This window comes from Candida theae, assembly GCF_024610275.1.
Source record: "Candida theae strain CBS 12239 chromosome Unknown scaffold40, whole genome shotgun sequence".
Classification (NCBI taxonomy): domain Eukaryota; kingdom Fungi; phylum Ascomycota; class Pichiomycetes; order Serinales; family Debaryomycetaceae; genus Lodderomyces; species Lodderomyces theae.
In genome coordinates, this window is record NW_026261390.1 from 42,766 (window position 1) to 61,151 (window position 18,386).

General features: G+C 40.8%; 15 protein-coding genes across 15 annotated transcripts in view; 9 read left to right on the forward strand and 6 right to left on the reverse strand. All coding sequences in view use genetic code 12, as the record gives it.

Annotated features, from left to right (window-relative positions):
• Positions 1–10: 10 nt before the first annotated feature.
• On the reverse strand, positions 11–1,252 carry ARP1 (actin-related protein 1; the record flags this gene model as incomplete). Its single annotated transcript, XM_051750840.1, has 1 exon — positions 11–1,252. One exon carries the CDS (start codon positions 1,250–1,252, stop codon positions 11–13), a length of 1,242 nt encoding a protein of 413 aa, XP_051609865.1.
• A 131-nt stretch (positions 1,253–1,383) lies between these two features.
• Positions 1,384–1,887, forward strand: KGF57_001617 (uncharacterized protein; the record flags this gene model as incomplete). Its single annotated transcript, XM_051750841.1, has 1 exon — positions 1,384–1,887. The coding sequence occupies one exon, from the start codon at positions 1,384–1,386 to the stop codon at positions 1,885–1,887; it is 504 nt and encodes a 167-aa protein (XP_051609866.1).
• A 114-nt stretch (positions 1,888–2,001) lies between these two features.
• On the reverse strand, positions 2,002–3,120 carry QCR2 (ubiquinol--cytochrome-c reductase subunit 2; the record flags this gene model as incomplete). The annotated part of the gene is made up of 1 exon (XM_051750842.1): positions 2,002–3,120. The coding sequence occupies one exon, from the start codon at positions 3,118–3,120 to the stop codon at positions 2,002–2,004; it is 1,119 nt and encodes a 372-aa protein (XP_051609867.1).
• Positions 3,121–3,381: 261 nt separating this feature from the next.
• On the reverse strand, positions 3,382–4,659 carry KGF57_001619 (GPI-anchor transamidase subunit; the record flags this gene model as incomplete). Its single annotated transcript, XM_051750843.1, has 1 exon — positions 3,382–4,659. The coding sequence occupies one exon, from the start codon at positions 4,657–4,659 to the stop codon at positions 3,382–3,384; it is 1,278 nt and encodes a 425-aa protein (XP_051609868.1).
• Positions 4,660–4,788: 129 nt separating this feature from the next.
• KGF57_001620 (mRNA splicing protein) lies at positions 4,789–5,256 on the forward strand (the record flags this gene model as incomplete). Its single annotated transcript, XM_051750845.1, has 2 exons — positions 4,789–4,797; positions 4,855–5,256. 2 exons carry the CDS (start codon positions 4,789–4,791, stop codon positions 5,254–5,256), a joined length of 411 nt encoding a protein of 136 aa, XP_051609869.1.
• Positions 5,257–5,476: 220 nt separating this feature from the next.
• On the forward strand, positions 5,477–6,361 carry KGF57_001621 (uncharacterized protein; the record flags this gene model as incomplete). The annotated part of the gene is made up of 1 exon (XM_051750846.1): positions 5,477–6,361. The coding sequence occupies one exon, from the start codon at positions 5,477–5,479 to the stop codon at positions 6,359–6,361; it is 885 nt and encodes a 294-aa protein (XP_051609870.1).
• An 83-nt stretch (positions 6,362–6,444) lies between these two features.
• Positions 6,445–7,746, reverse strand: VPS4 (AAA family ATPase; the record flags this gene model as incomplete). The annotated part of the gene is made up of 1 exon (XM_051750847.1): positions 6,445–7,746. The coding sequence occupies one exon, from the start codon at positions 7,744–7,746 to the stop codon at positions 6,445–6,447; it is 1,302 nt and encodes a 433-aa protein (XP_051609871.1).
• A 211-nt stretch (positions 7,747–7,957) lies between these two features.
• Positions 7,958–8,506, forward strand: KGF57_001623 (uncharacterized protein; the record flags this gene model as incomplete). Its single annotated transcript, XM_051750848.1, has 2 exons — positions 7,958–8,310; positions 8,371–8,506. The coding sequence occupies 2 exons, from the start codon at positions 7,958–7,960 to the stop codon at positions 8,504–8,506; spliced, it is 489 nt and encodes a 162-aa protein (XP_051609872.1).
• A 135-nt stretch (positions 8,507–8,641) lies between these two features.
• Positions 8,642–9,007, forward strand: KGF57_001624 (uncharacterized protein; the record flags this gene model as incomplete). Its single annotated transcript, XM_051750849.1, has 1 exon — positions 8,642–9,007. The coding sequence occupies one exon, from the start codon at positions 8,642–8,644 to the stop codon at positions 9,005–9,007; it is 366 nt and encodes a 121-aa protein (XP_051609873.1).
• A 156-nt stretch (positions 9,008–9,163) lies between these two features.
• CAC2 (Cac2p) lies at positions 9,164–10,450 on the reverse strand (the record flags this gene model as incomplete). Its single annotated transcript, XM_051750850.1, has 1 exon — positions 9,164–10,450. One exon carries the CDS (start codon positions 10,448–10,450, stop codon positions 9,164–9,166), a length of 1,287 nt encoding a protein of 428 aa, XP_051609874.1.
• A 669-nt stretch (positions 10,451–11,119) lies between these two features.
• SGE1 (Sge1p) lies at positions 11,120–13,015 on the forward strand (the record flags this gene model as incomplete). The annotated part of the gene is made up of 1 exon (XM_051750851.1): positions 11,120–13,015. One exon carries the CDS (start codon positions 11,120–11,122, stop codon positions 13,013–13,015), a length of 1,896 nt encoding a protein of 631 aa, XP_051609875.1.
• A 47-nt stretch (positions 13,016–13,062) lies between these two features.
• On the reverse strand, positions 13,063–14,562 carry NUF2 (kinetochore-associated Ndc80 complex subunit; the record flags this gene model as incomplete). Its single annotated transcript, XM_051750852.1, has 1 exon — positions 13,063–14,562. The coding sequence occupies one exon, from the start codon at positions 14,560–14,562 to the stop codon at positions 13,063–13,065; it is 1,500 nt and encodes a 499-aa protein (XP_051609876.1).
• A 384-nt stretch (positions 14,563–14,946) lies between these two features.
• Positions 14,947–15,687, forward strand: CKB2 (casein kinase 2 regulatory subunit; the record flags this gene model as incomplete). The annotated part of the gene is made up of 1 exon (XM_051750853.1): positions 14,947–15,687. One exon carries the CDS (start codon positions 14,947–14,949, stop codon positions 15,685–15,687), a length of 741 nt encoding a protein of 246 aa, XP_051609877.1.
• Positions 15,688–15,826: 139 nt separating this feature from the next.
• On the forward strand, positions 15,827–16,966 carry MSW1 (tryptophan--tRNA ligase; the record flags this gene model as incomplete). Its single annotated transcript, XM_051750854.1, has 1 exon — positions 15,827–16,966. One exon carries the CDS (start codon positions 15,827–15,829, stop codon positions 16,964–16,966), a length of 1,140 nt encoding a protein of 379 aa, XP_051609878.1.
• An 825-nt stretch (positions 16,967–17,791) lies between these two features.
• KGF57_001630 (uncharacterized protein) overlaps positions 17,792–18,386 on the forward strand; it is a gene marked incomplete at both ends in the record, with an annotated part of 2,076 nt that continues 1,481 nt past the window's right edge. Inside the window, one exon of the mRNA XM_051750856.1 lies at positions 17,792–18,261. Within this exon, the coding sequence (XP_051609879.1) occupies positions 17,792–18,261 (470 nt within the window). The remainder of the gene's footprint in view (positions 18,262–18,386) is intronic.

Consider the following 18,386-nt stretch of genomic DNA (forward strand, 5'->3'; position numbering starts at 1 on the left):
ACCACCACAACTATAAACATTTCTTATGTACAATATCTGGGTTATCTCGGTACTCTTCTAAAGTTACCCACATCTTCTTGAATGTAGACAAGCCTGCTAGTATGGAACCTCCAATCCACGTGGAATATTTTCTTTCGGGAGGAGCATATATTTTCACCTTCATCTTGGTGCTATAAGGTTCTTCAATTCTCGATTTGCTCCAAATGGAACTAGCTTCGTCGTCGTCGTTATGCTGCATACTTTTCAACTCCTTCAACAACCTGTCACCAAAGTTGGTCAACAACGTATTACCTCCAGATAACAAAAGATTCTGATATAAATGCGGCCTAAGGTCCAAATCCGTCTTGTTGATGGCCAATGCAACAAGTTCATGCAATCCAGGGCTCTCATCTCCTATAAGATGGGGATTGAAGAGAATCTCTGGCGCTCGAAATTTTTCAGCACCAAGGTGGATCTCGTGCCCATCGGGTAAAGTATAAGTTGTAAACAATTCATTCTTTGCTTTTGTTTTCCGAGCATATAAAGTGCCGTGAACTTTTTCATCCTTTTCTGGTTCCTTTGAAACAAAGCAACATTGCTCCTTTATTAATCGTACTATTTCCAACTCAGCACTGCTTTGTAAAGAAACTCCCGACGTTCGCCTTATATGAAATGACAAATTCGTTGTTATATCCCTTCCGGCAATATCCATGCGTTTGATCGAAGTCGGTAGAGCAAACCCTTCATAAACAGGTACAACATGACTAACACCATCACCACTATCAACAACAGCTCCTGTAGTTCTCCCCGATGCATAAAGCGCCAACACCGCTTGAATGGACACGTACATGCAGGGAACATTAAACTGCTCAAACATTACTTGACACATTACGTCCCTGTTGGATTTTGGGTTCAATGGAGCTTCGGTAAGAAGCAAAGGGTGATCTTCTGGTCGAATCTTTAGTTCCCGGTCGAACATATGGTACCAAACTCTTTCCATATCTGACCAATTCTTGACTATCCCGTGCTCCATAGGGTAAGTGAGTTTAAGTAGTCCTCTATTATTTTGAGCTGCATCGCCAATAAAAGTATCATCAGACGAATCCACTCCGGGAGAAGAGGGTAGCAAAGAGCCCGCCATGAACTTTCGATATTTTGGTCTGCCTATGACAGCTGATCCATACGTTCGTGGTTTATCATCTCCAGCAAATCCAGCTTTGAGATTTCCTGACCCATTGTCCACCACAATCGGCTGATTATACAAGATCTCCATTTCGTTGTGTACAGTTGGAAGGTTTGGTGTAAAGGAACGCGTTTTAAAAAAAATTGTAAACAAAAAGGGGGGATCAAAATTAGCCTTATTCAGCGAACCACACACACAGCTTTCCCACAAACACATACCCGATGCTGCATCTCAATGCCTTATCAAACCCGCAAAGACAACAGATAAGGAATGCTTTCACTTTGCTAGACGGTGAGTCCAAAGACTCTCTAATAACTAAAGACGATTTGAAAAAGATGTACACAAATCTCGGGATCAAACAGCCATCAGAGAAGGAGATTGAAAGCATGTTTACAATTGACAACGTGTCACACTCCGAGAAAGGAATATCATTTACGCAATTTCTGAATATCCTTGCAAAAGAACTTCTGTTGATTGATGATAGATCGTCGATATACGAAGCTTTGCAAGTGTTTCTGGCCAAGGGTGATCACAAATCGTTCAAAGACGAATTACAAATTGACCTTGAAGAGTTGAAAGATGCCTGCTGTTCAGTACGAATGAATGATGGAAACCGTCTATCCCGTTCCTCATTTGACGAATTAGTGAAGGGGTTTGTTCTGCAAACCGTAGACGGTAAGAAAGTGTTCCTAGCATCGAAGTGGATGTCTGCGTATATTGATTAAGCTTTGCTAGAGTGTGGCACACCATATCTCCTACATTTAAAGCCTAAGCCAAATTGTACAATGAATTTATTCATCCATATGTATTATTTTTATACATTAAATAGTGAACCCTTTCTATAACTCCGAAGCGAATGGCAAGACATCCAAATCACCAACAGCAACGTAGTTAAAGTCCTTAACGGGAGCATCAGCTGCAGTTGGTTTAAACTCTAATGGGTGTGCAACTTTCGACTGTAAAGCAATAGACAATTCTGCAGATTTAACGGCTTTGCTCAAATCACTTGAGGTGACTGATTCAGCAACTTTCTTGGCTTGTCTGATACCTTGAGCGACATCAGCAGCCTTACCTGAAACTGAAATCACAAACAATCCAGCGTCATTGTATTTGTACAAGTGTGAAGTGGCACCAGGAATCTTAAACAATGGAGCAACAGAGGTTGGTAAAGTGGAGGTACCAATAGCGGCTGACAATGTTTCGTATCTGGCGAAATCAGCTGGCTTAACTGGGAAACCAATCAAAGCAGTGGATTTTCCAGTAGCTGGTATTCTGGCTTCAGCATTCTTGTGGAATTCTGGTGTAGTGGCTTGTGCCTTGGATCCTTTGGGTAAGTAGCAGAATGCAGACTCTTCAACGAATTTGGTCAAGTCGGCTTCGTCAGCACCTTGTGCTACTATCTTGATGTTTTCTCCAGTGAAATTTTCTTGAGCAAATTGAGCCAATTCTTCAACTTGGATAGGAGTGGATTCGTTGTAGTATAATGGAGCACCCAATCCTCTTCTGAATGTGATTTCATGCAATTTTTCCAATCCAGTGAAATGTGAGTCTGAGTGTGCAGCCTTGGCTTCTGCGAGTGCGGATGGCAAAACAACTTCTTCAAATTCGTGAGGAGTGAATTGAGTATTTGAGAGTACATTTCCCAAAGCTTCAACGTAGTATGGCAAGTCCTTTCTCAAAAACTTTGTTTTCAAAACCAAAGCATCTCTTTTAACGTGACCTTTGAAGTGTCCACCCAACAATTCTGACTCTCTAGTGAAACGTAAAGCAGACTTGGCACCATTGTTCAAGAAAGCAAATTTTGACAACAAGTGTGATGTACCAAATTTACCGTCCTTGGCACCTGCATTGGTAACAACGACATGAAGTTTAGTCAAGCCATTGACAGACTCTTTTGTTGAGATTTTGACACCGTTTGGTACGGAACTGTAAGCACGAATGGAAGTACGGGACAACATCTATAGGGGTCGTAGAGGGCTGCTGATATTATTCACTCGAAACGTCGTTTATACTGGGATGAGTTATCGACCTTTAAAACAAGAGCTTTTACCACTTTTCACTTTTTTTCGTAGAGAGCAGAAAAATAAAAAAATTATAAATTCTCAGTCGTTGATTGGCACAAGAGGAAGTCATGTGACTAGGTATATCAGAGTAATCTACACACGATACTTCCATGGCCCACTTTTGTAAATGCAAGTCTCCGACATACATTTCTACTGTTATAACTGTGCCAAGTTGATTTTTTTAAGATTCTCCCCACTGATTCCATTTTCAACACCGTAGTCCACAATTAGTTTGGCCCATAACAAATCCATCATCACGAGAATGTGTACACCACCCCAGATCAAATTGATACTGTAAAAGAAGTTTGCGTTACCGGACCCCAAAACGATCCAGCAATAGTAAAATATAGGGGACAATATAAGAGTTGTCACCAAAGTTATCCCTGAAATGAATATCAATTTGCAGTAAGGTAGGACAGATCCTTTGAAAATCGGCAATATGGACAATGCAAATCCTAAATCTCCAACGGTTGGGTAAGATTTCGTAAATGAGATCCATAATAAAGACACTAGCACAGCCAAAAATGAGTCGCCCAACTTTGGTGTACTTTTTGATTCATATAAACGCATAGCAATTGGGATTATAAATGAAAAGGAGTACAAGTTGAACATTCCAAGGTAAAATGGTGTAAAAAATTCAAACATTTCAGTAAATAAATACCACCATAATCCGACATTGGGTGTTATCTTTTTGAAATATATCACGGTCAAGTAGCAGCTATCAATAAATCTCCAGGATGATGTGAATGCAACGGAAGCCAACACTAAGAGAGCTACTGATCCAAAATACACCGCCAAACTGACGCGTAAAATCTTTGCTGGCGAGATTGGAAGGCTTTTTAAACCTAGTCCTATTATTGACGGAAATAGATACAACGCATTGAATGATGAGTATGTTGCAACTGCAAACGCAATCATTGATCGAACAATGTTTTTCTTTAATGTGATTTGAACTAAGCTCTCAATAATAAAATACCACGTAAACACAACAGTGGAATGGCTCAAATTCGTCAATATGATCAATGGATTAAACAAGTAAAAACATGCAATCAAGTCATCATTGAAGCCCGTCACTTGTGTTCCATAAATCTTGCCGCGTGAATTATTGTACCATTGGTTAAGCTGAACAATCTTCCACGCAATGAGTAGATCGGTGACAGTGCAAACCAAATTGAACCATAAATACAGCACAGGTAACAAGCTGATCCAAGAGGCAGTCACAACAACCAATGGCGGGTGATGGTTCACACCCCCGTCGTACAAACCAATGCCATGATTGTAAAGGTATATAGCTTCGAGAAGGGACTTGAACGAGGATATAGGTGTACTCAATTCAACTGTTGACGAGAGGGAGGTCGTGATCGAGGGTATAAATGTGGGTAGTAGGAACCGTACTAATCCACCAACGATGAATACTTGGAGTAGTTTGCCCATAACTGCTTGTTTTACCGTGTCCTCTTTCAAAGTGTAGTGGAAGAGGAAAAAAAAAAAAAATTGGAATGATGGAAAATACCCATGAACAAAAACACGAAACGGGTCATCAGGGAACCACGTATTTACCAAATGTCAACAGTATGTACCTTAATACAATCCATCCAAATGACACGAAATGTTACTAACAGCATCTAGTTTCAACCAATAAATCCAAAGCCGTTTATGAAGTCACTAATAGGGAAGCAGGTGGTGGTTAGACTAAAATGGAACAAGACAGAATACAGAGGTCAATTGATATCGACAGATAATTACCTTAACTTGCAATTGAATGACACGTTTGAAATTATATACGACAGCGACGACAACCCGCGTGAAGAGGCCATAGGCAGTATATTCATAAGGTGCAATAATGTTTTGTTTATTAGAGAATACAAGGACCAAGACCCCAGCAAGAGCAAAATCTCGGACAAGACGGATTCTACCACTGTCACGGAGACTGTGGAGACAGAGACAGAGACCACTAATGGCGATGCAGGCAGCAGTGGGATCGAGGTCACTAAAGTAGAATTGAAGGAGACGGAAGAGATGGAGGAATGAGCGAGCAAGGAATAGAAAGACAGTCACATGAATGAGTATACATGTCTGCAGGATCTGTGATATAACTATATAGCATATGAATATAGATTGTTGATATCTGTAAGTGCTGTTTCCTGTTTGATCCTGCAAAGGGTTTCTTTATTCAGAAAAAAAAGAATAAAAATAAAAATAAAAAAAATAACCTCGCCCGATATTCTTCAACATCAAACAACTCGAGTCCATGACTGAACCAGAGGTAGCCCCATATGGGGGTTTTATAGTGAAAACCTTGGAGGATGAGAAGGCAAATGAAGCAAAGCTTGAGGAGTTGGCTATTGAAGTTGAATATCATGGCACCACCCAAACGTTGAGGCCCGAAGCTTTGAGATTGAATGGTGTGGACAATTTATCAACAGAGGAGATCAAGTCTTATGTCGACTATTATCTCAACTACACTACATCACATAGCGAGGAACTCGACAAAATAGAATACAATCAAATTCCGTTTAACGACCAAGTCACTTTTCGTGTTGAATGGATCAACGACTCCAACGTCAATATAGTTTTCAAAACAAATCTGGACAGTTTAAAAGGTTTGAGGCAATTGAGTAGCGACCCAATAGAGATTGACGAAAATGATCCAGCTTTCATAAACGAAGCTATACAAGAGCGTGCGGCCAAGGACTACAACCCTATAATACCATTTCGCAGCAGCCAGAGCTTGTCCAATCGGTTGGGGTTGAAAGAGAAATCAAAAGACGATACTCAAGAGGGGATGATGGAGGACGAATCCTCGATTGAGTTGCGAATCAGACAATCTTTTCAGCTGGATCGGAAAGTAAAGAATGCGTCACAGTACTCTCGCTACTATTTAGTTCATGGAGAACCCGAAAGGCCTCGTCGACCACGACCAACACACAGACATAAAAGAAGAAGAGACCCAGCTAAACCCAAAGAAGATGACGTTGAGGAAGATTTATTTGCTGACAAACTCAGGCAAGGACGATTAAACTCTCGTGAACGTGCAGTTGATGACGAAGAAGAGGATTTGTTTGCAGACAAGTTAAAACGGAGTAGATCACGATCTCCAACTCGGTCTGGCAGTAGCCGCTACAGTCAAAGGTGAGTGAAAAAATAGAAATTTTGCTTAGTATAAAATGTTTTTGTAATATACATAATATAGAATTGAAGAATCGTAGCATTGTAATCTCAATTACCCTCTTGACCAAAGTCCTCAGTAAATTTAACATGGTTGGCTATATCAGATTCATTAACTGTAGGTCTATTACTTTTGATGGACTTGATAAAGTCTTTTATCGTTAAAGACGGCTCCTTCAACTGGTCCGTTTCTATCTCCATCCAGCTCATCTCCTTTGCGTCGGCATCTCCAGGCGAGCATGGAGTCAACTTCTCCTTCCCATCGTCATCCAAAACAGGTTTGAAATGTGTAGCTTGTTGGATCTTTCTAATTGGCTGCATCAAAGCGTCTCTAACAACCACTGCAACATCATGCCCTGAATATCCATCAGTCATTTCTGCCAACGTTCTATAGTCATGAGGTGAGCATTCACAAGGAACTTCACCAATGTTGATTTCAAACATTCTTGATCTCGCCTCTACATCAGGTAATGGGATGTAAATTCTTCTCTCGAACCGTCTTCTTATAGCTGCATCTAATTGCCAGGGAATATTTGTGGCTCCCAACACCAACACTCCTTGTGAATCATTTCCAACACCATTCATTTGGACCAACAACTCTGTTTTGATCCTTCTAGAAGCTTCACTCTCACCTTCTCCCCTCGGTCCACATAAAGCGTCCACTTCATCAATGAATATGATCGATGGCTTGTTTTCTCTTGCCATGGTAAACAATTGCTTAACAAGTCTTTCCGACTCACCCATCCACTTTGAAACTAAATCAGAGGACGAAACACTAAAAAAGGTCGAGTTCGCCTCTGTTGCAACTGCCTTGGCCAAGTAGGACTTACCTGTACCGGGTGGACCATACAATAGAATACCAGATGTAGGTTTTCTATTTCCAACAAATAGTTGTGGGAATTTGACTGGTAAAATGACGGCCTCTTTCAATGCTTCCTTTGCTCCTTCAAGCCCAGCAATATCTGACCACTTGACATTTGGCTTTTCGGATAAGATTGCACCCGCAAGAGCCCCTCTTAGTTTTTTTGTATCACTATCGTCATCATCGTCACCACTACCAGACTTCTTTGCCTTGGTAGATCCATTGGCAGAGCTTTCAGCGGAGTTTGATTTGTTCTGTTGCTTTTCAAGATGGTCTTTCAACTGCTCTGCTCGGGTTAAATACTCCGTGAATTTAGATTTAACAAGCTCTTTCGACTTGGGGTTCTTTTCGTACTTGATGGCCAACATCAAGTAATCAAGACCGTTGTAGTATAGTTTGTACGCCTCTTCGTACTTTGTGGCAGTATCGGCATCTATTGCCTTTTGTACCAAGTCGATACCTTTGCTTAAGAAATCAGATGCTCCCGACATGACTGCTGAGGAAGAATGTGCTGTGGGTTTGTAATATAAAATGGCAAAGAGTCGTCTCGTTTGTATGTCAGCCCAGTAAAAATAAAAAAAAAAAAAGAATTCGTAGTTTTAATCTCCACTGTGGGAAAAGAATAACCAAACAGATCTTTAATTCAGAATCCACCGCCTCCTCCTTCTGAAATCACAATAATTTGATCCTCACTACGACATAATGGCAGGTAGAACTCACAAAGGATCTGCTTCTGAATCAGAAACACCATCGCGCCATCACAATCGAGACAGAGACAGAGACAGAGACAGGGATGGGCATCAAAACGTGACCACATCTTCCAGCAGAACATCACAAAAGGCTAGAAATCAGCAAGCTTTGCAACAACAACAATCCTTTTTACAAAAACATATAAACTCAAATGGACCGAAAGATAGACCTAGAATAGACCCGCTTGACTTTGAGAAAATGGACGAGGCAACTTTGCTTAGATACAAGGACCGTTACAATATCAATCTCCCACGACCTGAATCGTTGAACTCTGATATCTTGAATAGTGAGATTGGAAAGAAGACGTTTAGCAAAAGGAATCAATCCAGGCGGCTACAGAGGGCCGGATTGGGCACGGAGCATAGGATAAGTAAAGGTGAGTTTGCCAATCAAGTTAAAAACCATTTTATGGGGTTGCAGGCCAAAGAGAACGATATAATCACGGGGTTCTTGTATAAAGTAAAGCACCAGGATAAGGAGTTTAAACTTACATTCCAATGAGGTTACAGTGGTATTTAAATGAATTTGATGCTAGATAGAGTTAGTTCTGTATAATTGTGTATCACGGTGTTTGAAAAAAAAAAAGAAAAAGTTAACCCTCGAATCAACCACATATTCCCTTTTATTCTTTTTACAATGGATTCATCGGCTGTGTTTTTTGCATTGGCCTTAATCATAGGTTATATATTCCTCAGATGGACAATCCCTACAGTCCCAGAAACCAATGATTTCAACATAGACATGTCAACATTGTCTAAAGACGCGGATGAAGAAACCACGTCCTCCTCATTGAGTGGAACATCGTCTGCAAAAAGTCGAAATAAAAGACCAGTCACTGATTCAATGATTGAAGTTGTTCAAACAATTGCTCCTAACTTGACGGTAGAGCAAATCCGTGCAGACCTAGAGAAGAGTGGATCTGTAGAAGCAACTATTGATAATTTCATGGCAAACGGGGACTTGCCACACCCTCGGAACCAAAAATCGACAAAGGAGGAATAAGAATGGTCCACGCAAAGGCATATTTTAAATTTCATGGGGAGTGGGGGAGCAAAGCTAACATCTAGATTCATCATAGAGGGACTATAATCCCTACATAAATCTCCTACTTTAAATACAAAAAAAAAAAAAATAAAACTCGGTGTGAATGAATTCATCTTACAGAATCAACGTAGGCGTGATACGTTTCTTTCCCTTCTTGTCTTTGAAAAATGTATCAATAGTAGGACCTTGCTTTTTCTGTGGCGTGTGTTGGGATGGAGTTGCAGTGGTAGTTGCAGTGGCAGTTGCAGTGGCAGTTGCAGAATCTTGAACATGCACTTTCTCCGACAGTAGAATGGGTTTGGGGCCCCCATACAGAGGGCCAAAGGTATCTGACGCAAAGTTGACGACGGAGCAGAATCCATCCATTGAACTAACGAGCAACTTCGTGCCATCCTCGTCCCATGTAAGATCAGTGATGGGTTGGTAATGTATGTTGGAAATCTGCCCCAAGGGTCGGAAATCATTGTCCGTCGAGTAAATGACTATACTATCCAATGTTCCAATAGCAAACACCACCTTATAAGGTAAAATCAGTGTTTCATCCAGACGTTTATATAGCCTAGGATTGAATGATACAATAATTGCTGGTTTCACAAATCCACCAACTCTGATCACGGGCCCATTTTGCAAATTGGTTATTGAATAGACGTAGACGCAGTTTAATCCATTTTCATCCAACCCCGCCGGTGTAATCAATAACGACCCATCGGGTGAGCAGCTCAACCTTCTAAAGAATGACTGAAGGTTTTCTGATTGGTACATTTGAGTACCCCCTAGCTTTTGAAATTTGTGGAGTAGTGATAACGACCCATTCTCGTCAAATTTATATGAAACAATACTACGATCTGCAGACTGGGTGAACAAATAACGATTTGAAAATGCCACACCTTGAATGAAGTGGTCGTTATTTTCTGAGGTGTGGACCGGTTTCCCCACCAACTTCTTTCCATTTTCAACTACGTGATACACCCTCAACATGTTATCCATGGATCCTATTGCCAAATAATCACCACACCAGCAAAGATCAACCAATTCGTTGCCAATTGTGATATTTCCAACACATTGCCAGCTCTCTTTCATGTCGTCGTCTTCTTCGTCACCCAATTCCTTGACAATGGTGTCACTTTTCGTCCACAAGAAGACAAACCCATCATCCCCCGCAGTCGCAAGAACATCACCTTTCGAATTGAATCTGACGACGTTGACCGCTTGCGTATGTTTTCTTAATGTAGATAAGTACTCGACTGAATTGTCAGCGAATTTCCAAATTCGGACATTGTTATCACCTCCTCCTGTAGCTAATCTCAAAATTTGGTGCTGAGCTGCATTTGGTTGCAAGTCCAATGAGTATATGGGCTTATTTTCATCATGCCAATGCACGGCTATTGTGACAGCGTCCATTTGCAGTGTGTAGTTAGTGTAGTTAGGAATAGTCAATGCCGGTTTCTGGCGAGTAAGAAAAAACAAAAGACGCGTCAGTTGGGTGCTACCATGTAGTCTTGAAACATACATCAAAGAGTAGCAACGCATTAAAGGTGGAGATGGATTGATTATGCGATAAACCAGAAACACTCGTAATTCAGTATTCCGTGCCTTCGAAACAAGCTTGGATCATCACCAAGGCTTTGCTGCTGCTTTTCAAATTTTACTTCTCCACTAGCTTTGAGTAATTCCGAACCACGGCATTTCGGCAAGTGGTGAAAGACACTGTTTAAAAACTATCCTTTGAGGTGCCTAATTTACTGATCAGAGAGAGGGGGAATCAGATACACTAATCCGGGATACACTGGGACTGTCTCTATGAAAGCTCCTAATATATGCTTGTTTCCAATGACCCCGCTCTGTCAAAATGAAAAAATTCCGAGCAATTGCCTCAAATGCAATACCATCACTAAACATAGCGCAAAGCAGGAAGAAAAAAAAAAAAAAGAAGAAAAAAATCTACCCTCTTCAGCCCCACATAGAGGTATAATAACGCACTATATCAGATGGAGGATCCCATATAACTACCCAGTTAGGCATATTTAAGCAACTCAGAAGAAGTACAAGGATCCCACAAGAGCTTTCATAATGTCAGAAGGAGCATCATCATCCTCCTCACCGACACCGAATAGAACCTCCGCCAAGGAAGAATCTCCAATGATTTCTGAACCATCAACTCACACGAGCGAGAGACAAAACTCTGAAGTGGAGGGCGAGCCAATAATACGACAAACATCTGAGCAAAAGAAATACTACGAAGCAGACGCAGGTGATGGAACAAAGGCACATGAACAGTACCTCCATGGAGTACCGTTGCTACTCACCATATTATCGTGCATTGTCACTCTATTCATTGCCGCTTTAGACCAGACTATTGTATCAACCATCTTGACCACTGTGGGTGAGCATTTCAACGCATTTGACAAAGTGGGGTGGTTAACTTCTGGTTTCATGTTACCGATGGCGTGCTTAATTCCCTCCTATGGTAAACTTTCAATCGCATTTGGCCGCAAAGCCACACTTTTGACCGGAATTGTCATTTTTGAAATTGGGTCCTTAATTTCAGCACTTTCCAACTCAATGAGTTTGTTAATTGGTGGTCGTGTGATTCAAGGTGTTGGTGGTGGTGCTATCCAGAGTATGGTGATGGTTATCTTGACCGAAAGTGTTCCAATATCAAGGCGGTCGTTGGTTTTTGCGTCAGTCTCGATGGTGTGGTCAACCTCGAGTGTGCTTGGTCCCATAATTGGTGGTGCTTTGGAAAAGATCACTTGGAGGTGGTGTTTTTACATAAATTTGCCAATTGGCGGAGTCAGTTTTTTAATTCTTGTGTTTGGATTCAATCCTCCAAAACCAAAGGGAAATATCCGGCAAAAGTTGTCCACCATCGATTATGTGGGTACGTTTTTCATGACTCTGGGACTAGTATTGGTTCTTTTGGGGTTGACTTTTGGTGGGATCGACTATCCTTGGCGATCAGCAGCGGTGATTTGTTTATTCACCATTGGTGGGATATTGCTCATTATATTTGCAATTTGGAATTTTGGGTATTCAACCAACCCTATAATTTTACCTGAATTTGTGAAATCATTTACTACAATGACTGCATTGATTAGTGCCATGTTCAATTTTGGATTCTTTATATCCAACTTGACTTATTTGGCTGTTTACTTCCAAGTGGCGTTTAATGCGAGCTCGTTGCAATCAGGAATAGACTTGTTGCCTCTAGTTATTTCTGTTTCAGTTACGTCAGTGGTCAACTCATTCTTTATCAACTGGACGAAAAACGTTAAAATTACAATGATTGTTTCAGGAGTTTTGAGTCCGCTTGGATCTGGACTCTTGTTGTTGTTGGATAAGCATTCAAGTGTTGGGAAAAGGATTGGGATTTTGATAGTTTCCGGTATAGCCATTGGTTTGCAGTTCCAGAGCTCCACTTTGAGCGCTCAACTAGTAGCTCCAAAGGATATCCCAGGAGCATTGATTTTGGTGACTGTTTTGCTTAATTTTGCTAGAGAGTTGGCATCAACTGTTTCAGTCACGATTGCCCAATTGTTGTTCCAAGTTACTGGAACGAGGTACATTCAAAATTTGCAACGTGATATCAGCAGAAATGTTGATGGGTATGCGGAGTTTACTAGTATGATGCCCAAGTCCTTGATATCTAATCCAAGGTTGGTTAATCAATTGCCTACTGAAGTTCAAGAGATGGTTTTGGATCAATTTGTAAAAGCATTGAAGAATGTATTTTATTTCGGATTGGGATTAGCTGTGGTGTGCTTTTTCGCGTCGATGTTCACAACGCTGAAAAGGATACCCAAGACGAAGGATATCAAAACAGGTGATAGCGAAAAAGATGAGGAGAAAACAGAGCAATTGAAAGAATCTAATGGTATAAATCGATTGCAGAATAAAGCAGATGCCACGAGTGTACTGAACTCACAAACCTCGCATCGAGTAAGCAAAGAAAATACAGATAGATAATTAGTCAAAAGCAAGATCTAAATAGAGTAATAACATTTGTGCATCAGCTAACTATCTTCTCTCTGTTTGAGAAACGTTTTGGACAAACGTTCTATATAAGACTTGAGTAGATCCTGTAACTGTGCCAATTGAGCTTCTTTAAATTTAACCTCCTTGGCAAAGTTGCTTATTATATCATCAGTTTCCTGCTCGATTCTTTTGATAAGTGAACTCGTTCGCTTATTCTCTTCGCCTCGTTCTGTTTTTAGCTTCATCACATCATCTAAAGCTTGATTTGTTTGTTTCAACTTTTCGGTCAATGTCTCGAGTTTCTTTTTATACTGCTCTTCTAAATCATCATATTTTTTTTCATATTTAGCCAATTGTTCGGATCTAGTTTCAATTTGTTTAGCCAAGTCGTTCGACTCTCGAGTGATGCTTTGCAATTTATCATTATGTTGACGTATATTGTAAAGATCATTTTCGTCTTTGTTCATCAGTTTCGAGATTTCTTCTGCAACTTTAATCAAATTCTTTACGCTCAATTCATTCACTTGCATTGTGTCAAGGGTCTTGCCCAAATTTTGATACTGCTTGTCAAATGTGACAAAGGTTTTTATCAACCCTTCAACATCCGTGTCCAAATCATTCACGATTGTAGTCAACTGACCAATGTCCTTCTCCTTGTAATTTTTCAAGTTTTCAATTTCGCCAGTCGTCTCATCGCACCTGTAACCAATGTCGTTGAGCCTCTGTGCTAGAGTATTTTTCTCTGTCTTATAGTCGTCATGTTGATTGGTTAACCTCTCTTGAGTCTCCTTAAGCTGACGAAGCTTGGACTCCAATTTTCTGTTGTAATTGAGAACGTGTTGCAACTCGTGTCTAGGAACATCACTGCGTCCGTCATCTTCAAACGTCAATCTCCTCTGCAAATCATTGATTTGTGAAACACGTGCCTCATTTTCCTCTTGTAGTTGTTGTATCCGATTAGTTGTGGCATCTGCTTCCTGAGCTAGCTCATCGTATTCCGACGAGATGCCTTCTCTAAAACGTAGGTAGTTTACAACAGCACTTAGTAATCGCCTCGTGCTCGCTCCCTCTGGACGCGTCAAGTCTAAAAGTGAGAGATCCTCCACGCCAATGTTGTGGAAAAACTTTCGGCAACACCTATACATTGTGAGGATCTCATCCGTAGGTGTTGGATCAATATCATCCTCCTCGGCTATGTCAGCGTCAACGGCACCACCATTGGGATCAGGACCTTCTGCGTTTGTTCCTGCTGCTGGCTCGTTATTCCATCTTTTCAACACTTGCAACCTTCTCTTTGCTTGATCCTTTGATCGATCGTACAAATTGTCAATTCCCATAAACACCTCAAGGAAATGAGTAAACAAGCTGATAATGAACTCGCTGGTTGGTTTTGCAACTAGATCTAACGAGACGTTGAAATCACACTCCAATAGGCATGAGGTTATCTCTCTGGTATCCAAGTATGGAAATGCGTCTTTTTTAGCTAGTGGTCTTACTCCTCTAACTGGAGTAGCAGCAATAGTGCTTTGTCTTCTCATATATGTATGGCGTTGAGTGTAAATATGTATGTGTTGATTCAAGACTGTTGTGTTGTGCTGTGCTGTGTTGTGTTGTGCTGTGTTGTGTTGTGTTGTGGTTGTAGATATCTTTTTGTTTACAGTTGAATGTCGTGTCGTGTTTTAAATTGTGTTTACGACAAAGGAAAGAGAAAGAGAGAGAGACGAAAAAAAATTGAACAAACACATCGATTAATCAGACAATTTATAATTACAAGTCAGATAGTGCACTTATTTTCAAGGCAATAAGGGCATCCCAATCAACCGGGAACTAAATACTATAACACTAAACTGGAAGTTAATTTGCCACCTAATTCTGGTACCCGTTTATTGAATTTATAATTTTTTATTTTTTTTTCAGAAATCATGCCTAACGAGGAGTATGTGACTGATTCCAGTTCTGACTTTACAGAGTATTGGATTGACTCGTTCTTGGGTATAAAGGGTAACGAGTACTTTTGTGACATAGACGATGAATACATACGTGACCGGTTCAATCTAACTGGGTTGAACCAAGAAGTGTCCAAGCTTCCGACGCTAATAGATATAATAACCGATGTCATTGATATCGACTCGCAACCAGAAGAGCATCGAGAGCCGTTGGAACATAACGCGAGGATTTTGTATGGTTTAATTCACGCACGATACATTTTGACGACAAGGGGTTTGAACAAGATGTTTGAAAAGTTTCGTAATGGAGACTTTGGTTATTGTCCAAGAGTTCATTGTCAGCTTAACCCTTTATTGCCAATAGGATTGAATGACCAACCACGTATGGCAAGTGTCAAATTATACTGTTCCAAGTGTGAGGATTTGTACAATCCCAAATCGGGACGCCATTCAGTAATTGATGGTGCTTACTTTGGCACTTCGTTTCCAGCCATGTTTTTCCAGAATTTCCCCAACATGATACCAATACATCCAAAGGAGACATACGTGCCTCGAGTATTTGGATTCAAGTTACATGAATACTCGAAATTGACAAGGTGGAGAGAGTTGCAGAGATTAAAGTTGGAGAGAAGGTTGACCAACAGCGGTATACAGATAAAGGATGTAGTTGGTGGCTTTCAAACTGATGGTGGTCAAACTGCAGCCCGCAATGCATGATGTATCGTAGCACACTTAGGCTTTTGTATTAATAGACATAAAATTCGAAATTGTCTTAAAAAGACAAAAAAAAAAAAAAAGAAGAAAAAAAGAAAAATAATTATCTCTCGTGATCAGGATACACCATACTTCACACCAAATGTTGTGCTCGAGATCTACAAGAGCAGTTGCATTGGCGAGGAGGTACTCTAATGTGTCCTCTACACCCTCCACAATCCAAGAGCTAGATCGATACGACAACCTTCCACAGAACTCCAGGGTGTTTTCAATGATTCAACCAACAGGACGAATCCATTTGGGAAATTATCTAGGTGCAGTGAAGAGCTGGAGAACCTTATCCAATTCCAACCCAACGAGCCGATTCATTTTCGGTATTGCTGACTTGCATGCATTTACAAGTTTCAAGCCGGCGTCAGAATTGAAGGAGAATAGATATCAAGCAATTGCAAGCTTATTGGCAAGTGGGTTGGACACAAGTAAATGCATACTATACTTTCAATCCGCCGTTCCTGAACATCTGGAGTTGAGCTGGTTTTTAACTTGTATGACAAGCATGGGCCAGTTGAATCGAATGACGCAATGGAAACTGAAGGCTCAGCAATCGCAAACGAGTTCAATAACAGATGAAAAGGTGATGGAATCCACAAAAGCTGGAGTGTTTTGCTATCCTGCATTGCAAGCTGCCGACATTTTGCTATACAGATCAACCCATGTACCCGTGGGTGATGATCAGTCGCAGCATTTGGAGCTTTGTAGAAACCTTGCAAAGCTTTTCAATAATACGTACGGTGTGGACTACTTCCCCTTACCCAAGACCTTGTTGACTCCTGCAAAGAAAATCCTTAGCTTAAAGAACCCAGAAAAGAAAATGTCCAAGTCAGACCCGGTACAAGCCTCATGTGTTTACGTGACCGATTCACCAGAACAAATTCAACTGAAGATACGGAAAGCCACCACTGATTCGATACAAGGCGATTGGAGTTTTGATCCAGTGGAAAGACCAGGTGTGTCCAATTTGATCAATATTATATCAGGACTAACAAATGAGTCCATTGAGGAAACCGTGGCAAGTGTGCAACACTTGAAGGACCATAAAGGTTTGAAAGATTATGTTTCTGAGTTGATTATCAATGAATTCAGTGATAAGAGGCAGTTGTACGACGAGCTTCTCAAGAATAAGGATTACCTTGATCATGTTTGCAAGGAGGGAAGGGATAGTGCTCGAGAAGTTGCACTGAAGAATCTAGGTGAGATCAAGAGTATCGTGGGGATGGATTAAAAGACGTACTGTACTTTGTGAATAGACTTTGTATATAGACCTTAGAAGATGTATTTTGATAATTCATTAACCTTTCGATGAAGTGCCCTCATATTTTCAATTCTTTGTGTGTGGTACGTCTCCTACACTGTGTCTGTGTTCCTTCCATGTTGCACAGACTCGTTATAGTTAGTGATGGTAGCAATTGCTGCGAAAATCAGCCACACAAAAACCCACCTAAACAAAAATAATTTTCGCGTTGTTTTGATTCACGTAACAAAAGATACAACAGTGTAACACAAACACCCTTCAACGTTGGCTTGCACACACCTCACAAGACTGTTATACGGCCTGTCTCACCATAAAGATTGGATCAATCAACAGATTGGTGAGCATTTGTAGGGATATCAAGAGTAGGCCATAGCGTAGAGGAATGGCAATACGGATCAACAAGTACACGCTTTAAAACTATAAACAACCAAAAATCATCAAGTCAATTGGTCCTGAAATTCCACTTGATTTGCGAGAGAGACATATATTTACACACACATACACACACATACACACACATACATCTACAGAATACACAACAAACAACAAAACAACAACAAAAGAGCAACAAAAGAGCAACAAATTTTTTTCTCTTACCCAAGGCAAATCCCAAACCACAACAAACTTTTCATTGCTACTCCTGTTGGTCAGTGTTATTCCTTTCCATCAAGGCCTACACTTTAATACAGCACCCTGACAACAAGCAGTACCAACATCCATCATCATCATCATCATCATCATCATCATCATCATCATCATCATCATCAACACCAAGTCACAACACATCCACTCACAATGACTACCGAAGATGACCAAAAGCAGATGCAAATAAAGATACTATATTCGTTTGATGACAATCCAACTACATTCCTATCAAGATCATCACAGCAGTTCCCTGTGCAAACAGCCGAAGTGCCAATCCAAACAACATATTCTGATGTCCCAGAACTAATAACCTTGGGAGCATTTGAGCTCCGAAGCTGCATCAAGCAGTTGCTTCGATCCAACCCTGAGAATTTCAAGCTAAATTCTCACGACTATGCTGTTTACTACAAGGATATCACTGAGCAGCCGGATGAGCCATTCGTTTCAAATGGCGTGCTCTCGTCGCTTGTATCGTCAAAGGAATCGTGTCTTATACCTGGTAGAGTATGTCAGAATGTGTCTGCCAACTTTTTGTTTGGAAATAAGAAGAAGGCTTCGTCGTTGACGTTGGAGGTGAGGTTGAAACTACACACCATTGAAGGCTCACCTGCAATGGCTATGTCTGCTGGTGTTTCTCAATCACAGCCAAGGCAGCATCAACAACAGCAACAAAATCATCTCCAACAACAACAACATCTGCTGCTGCTGCTGCAACAACAACAACAACAACAACAACAACAACAAC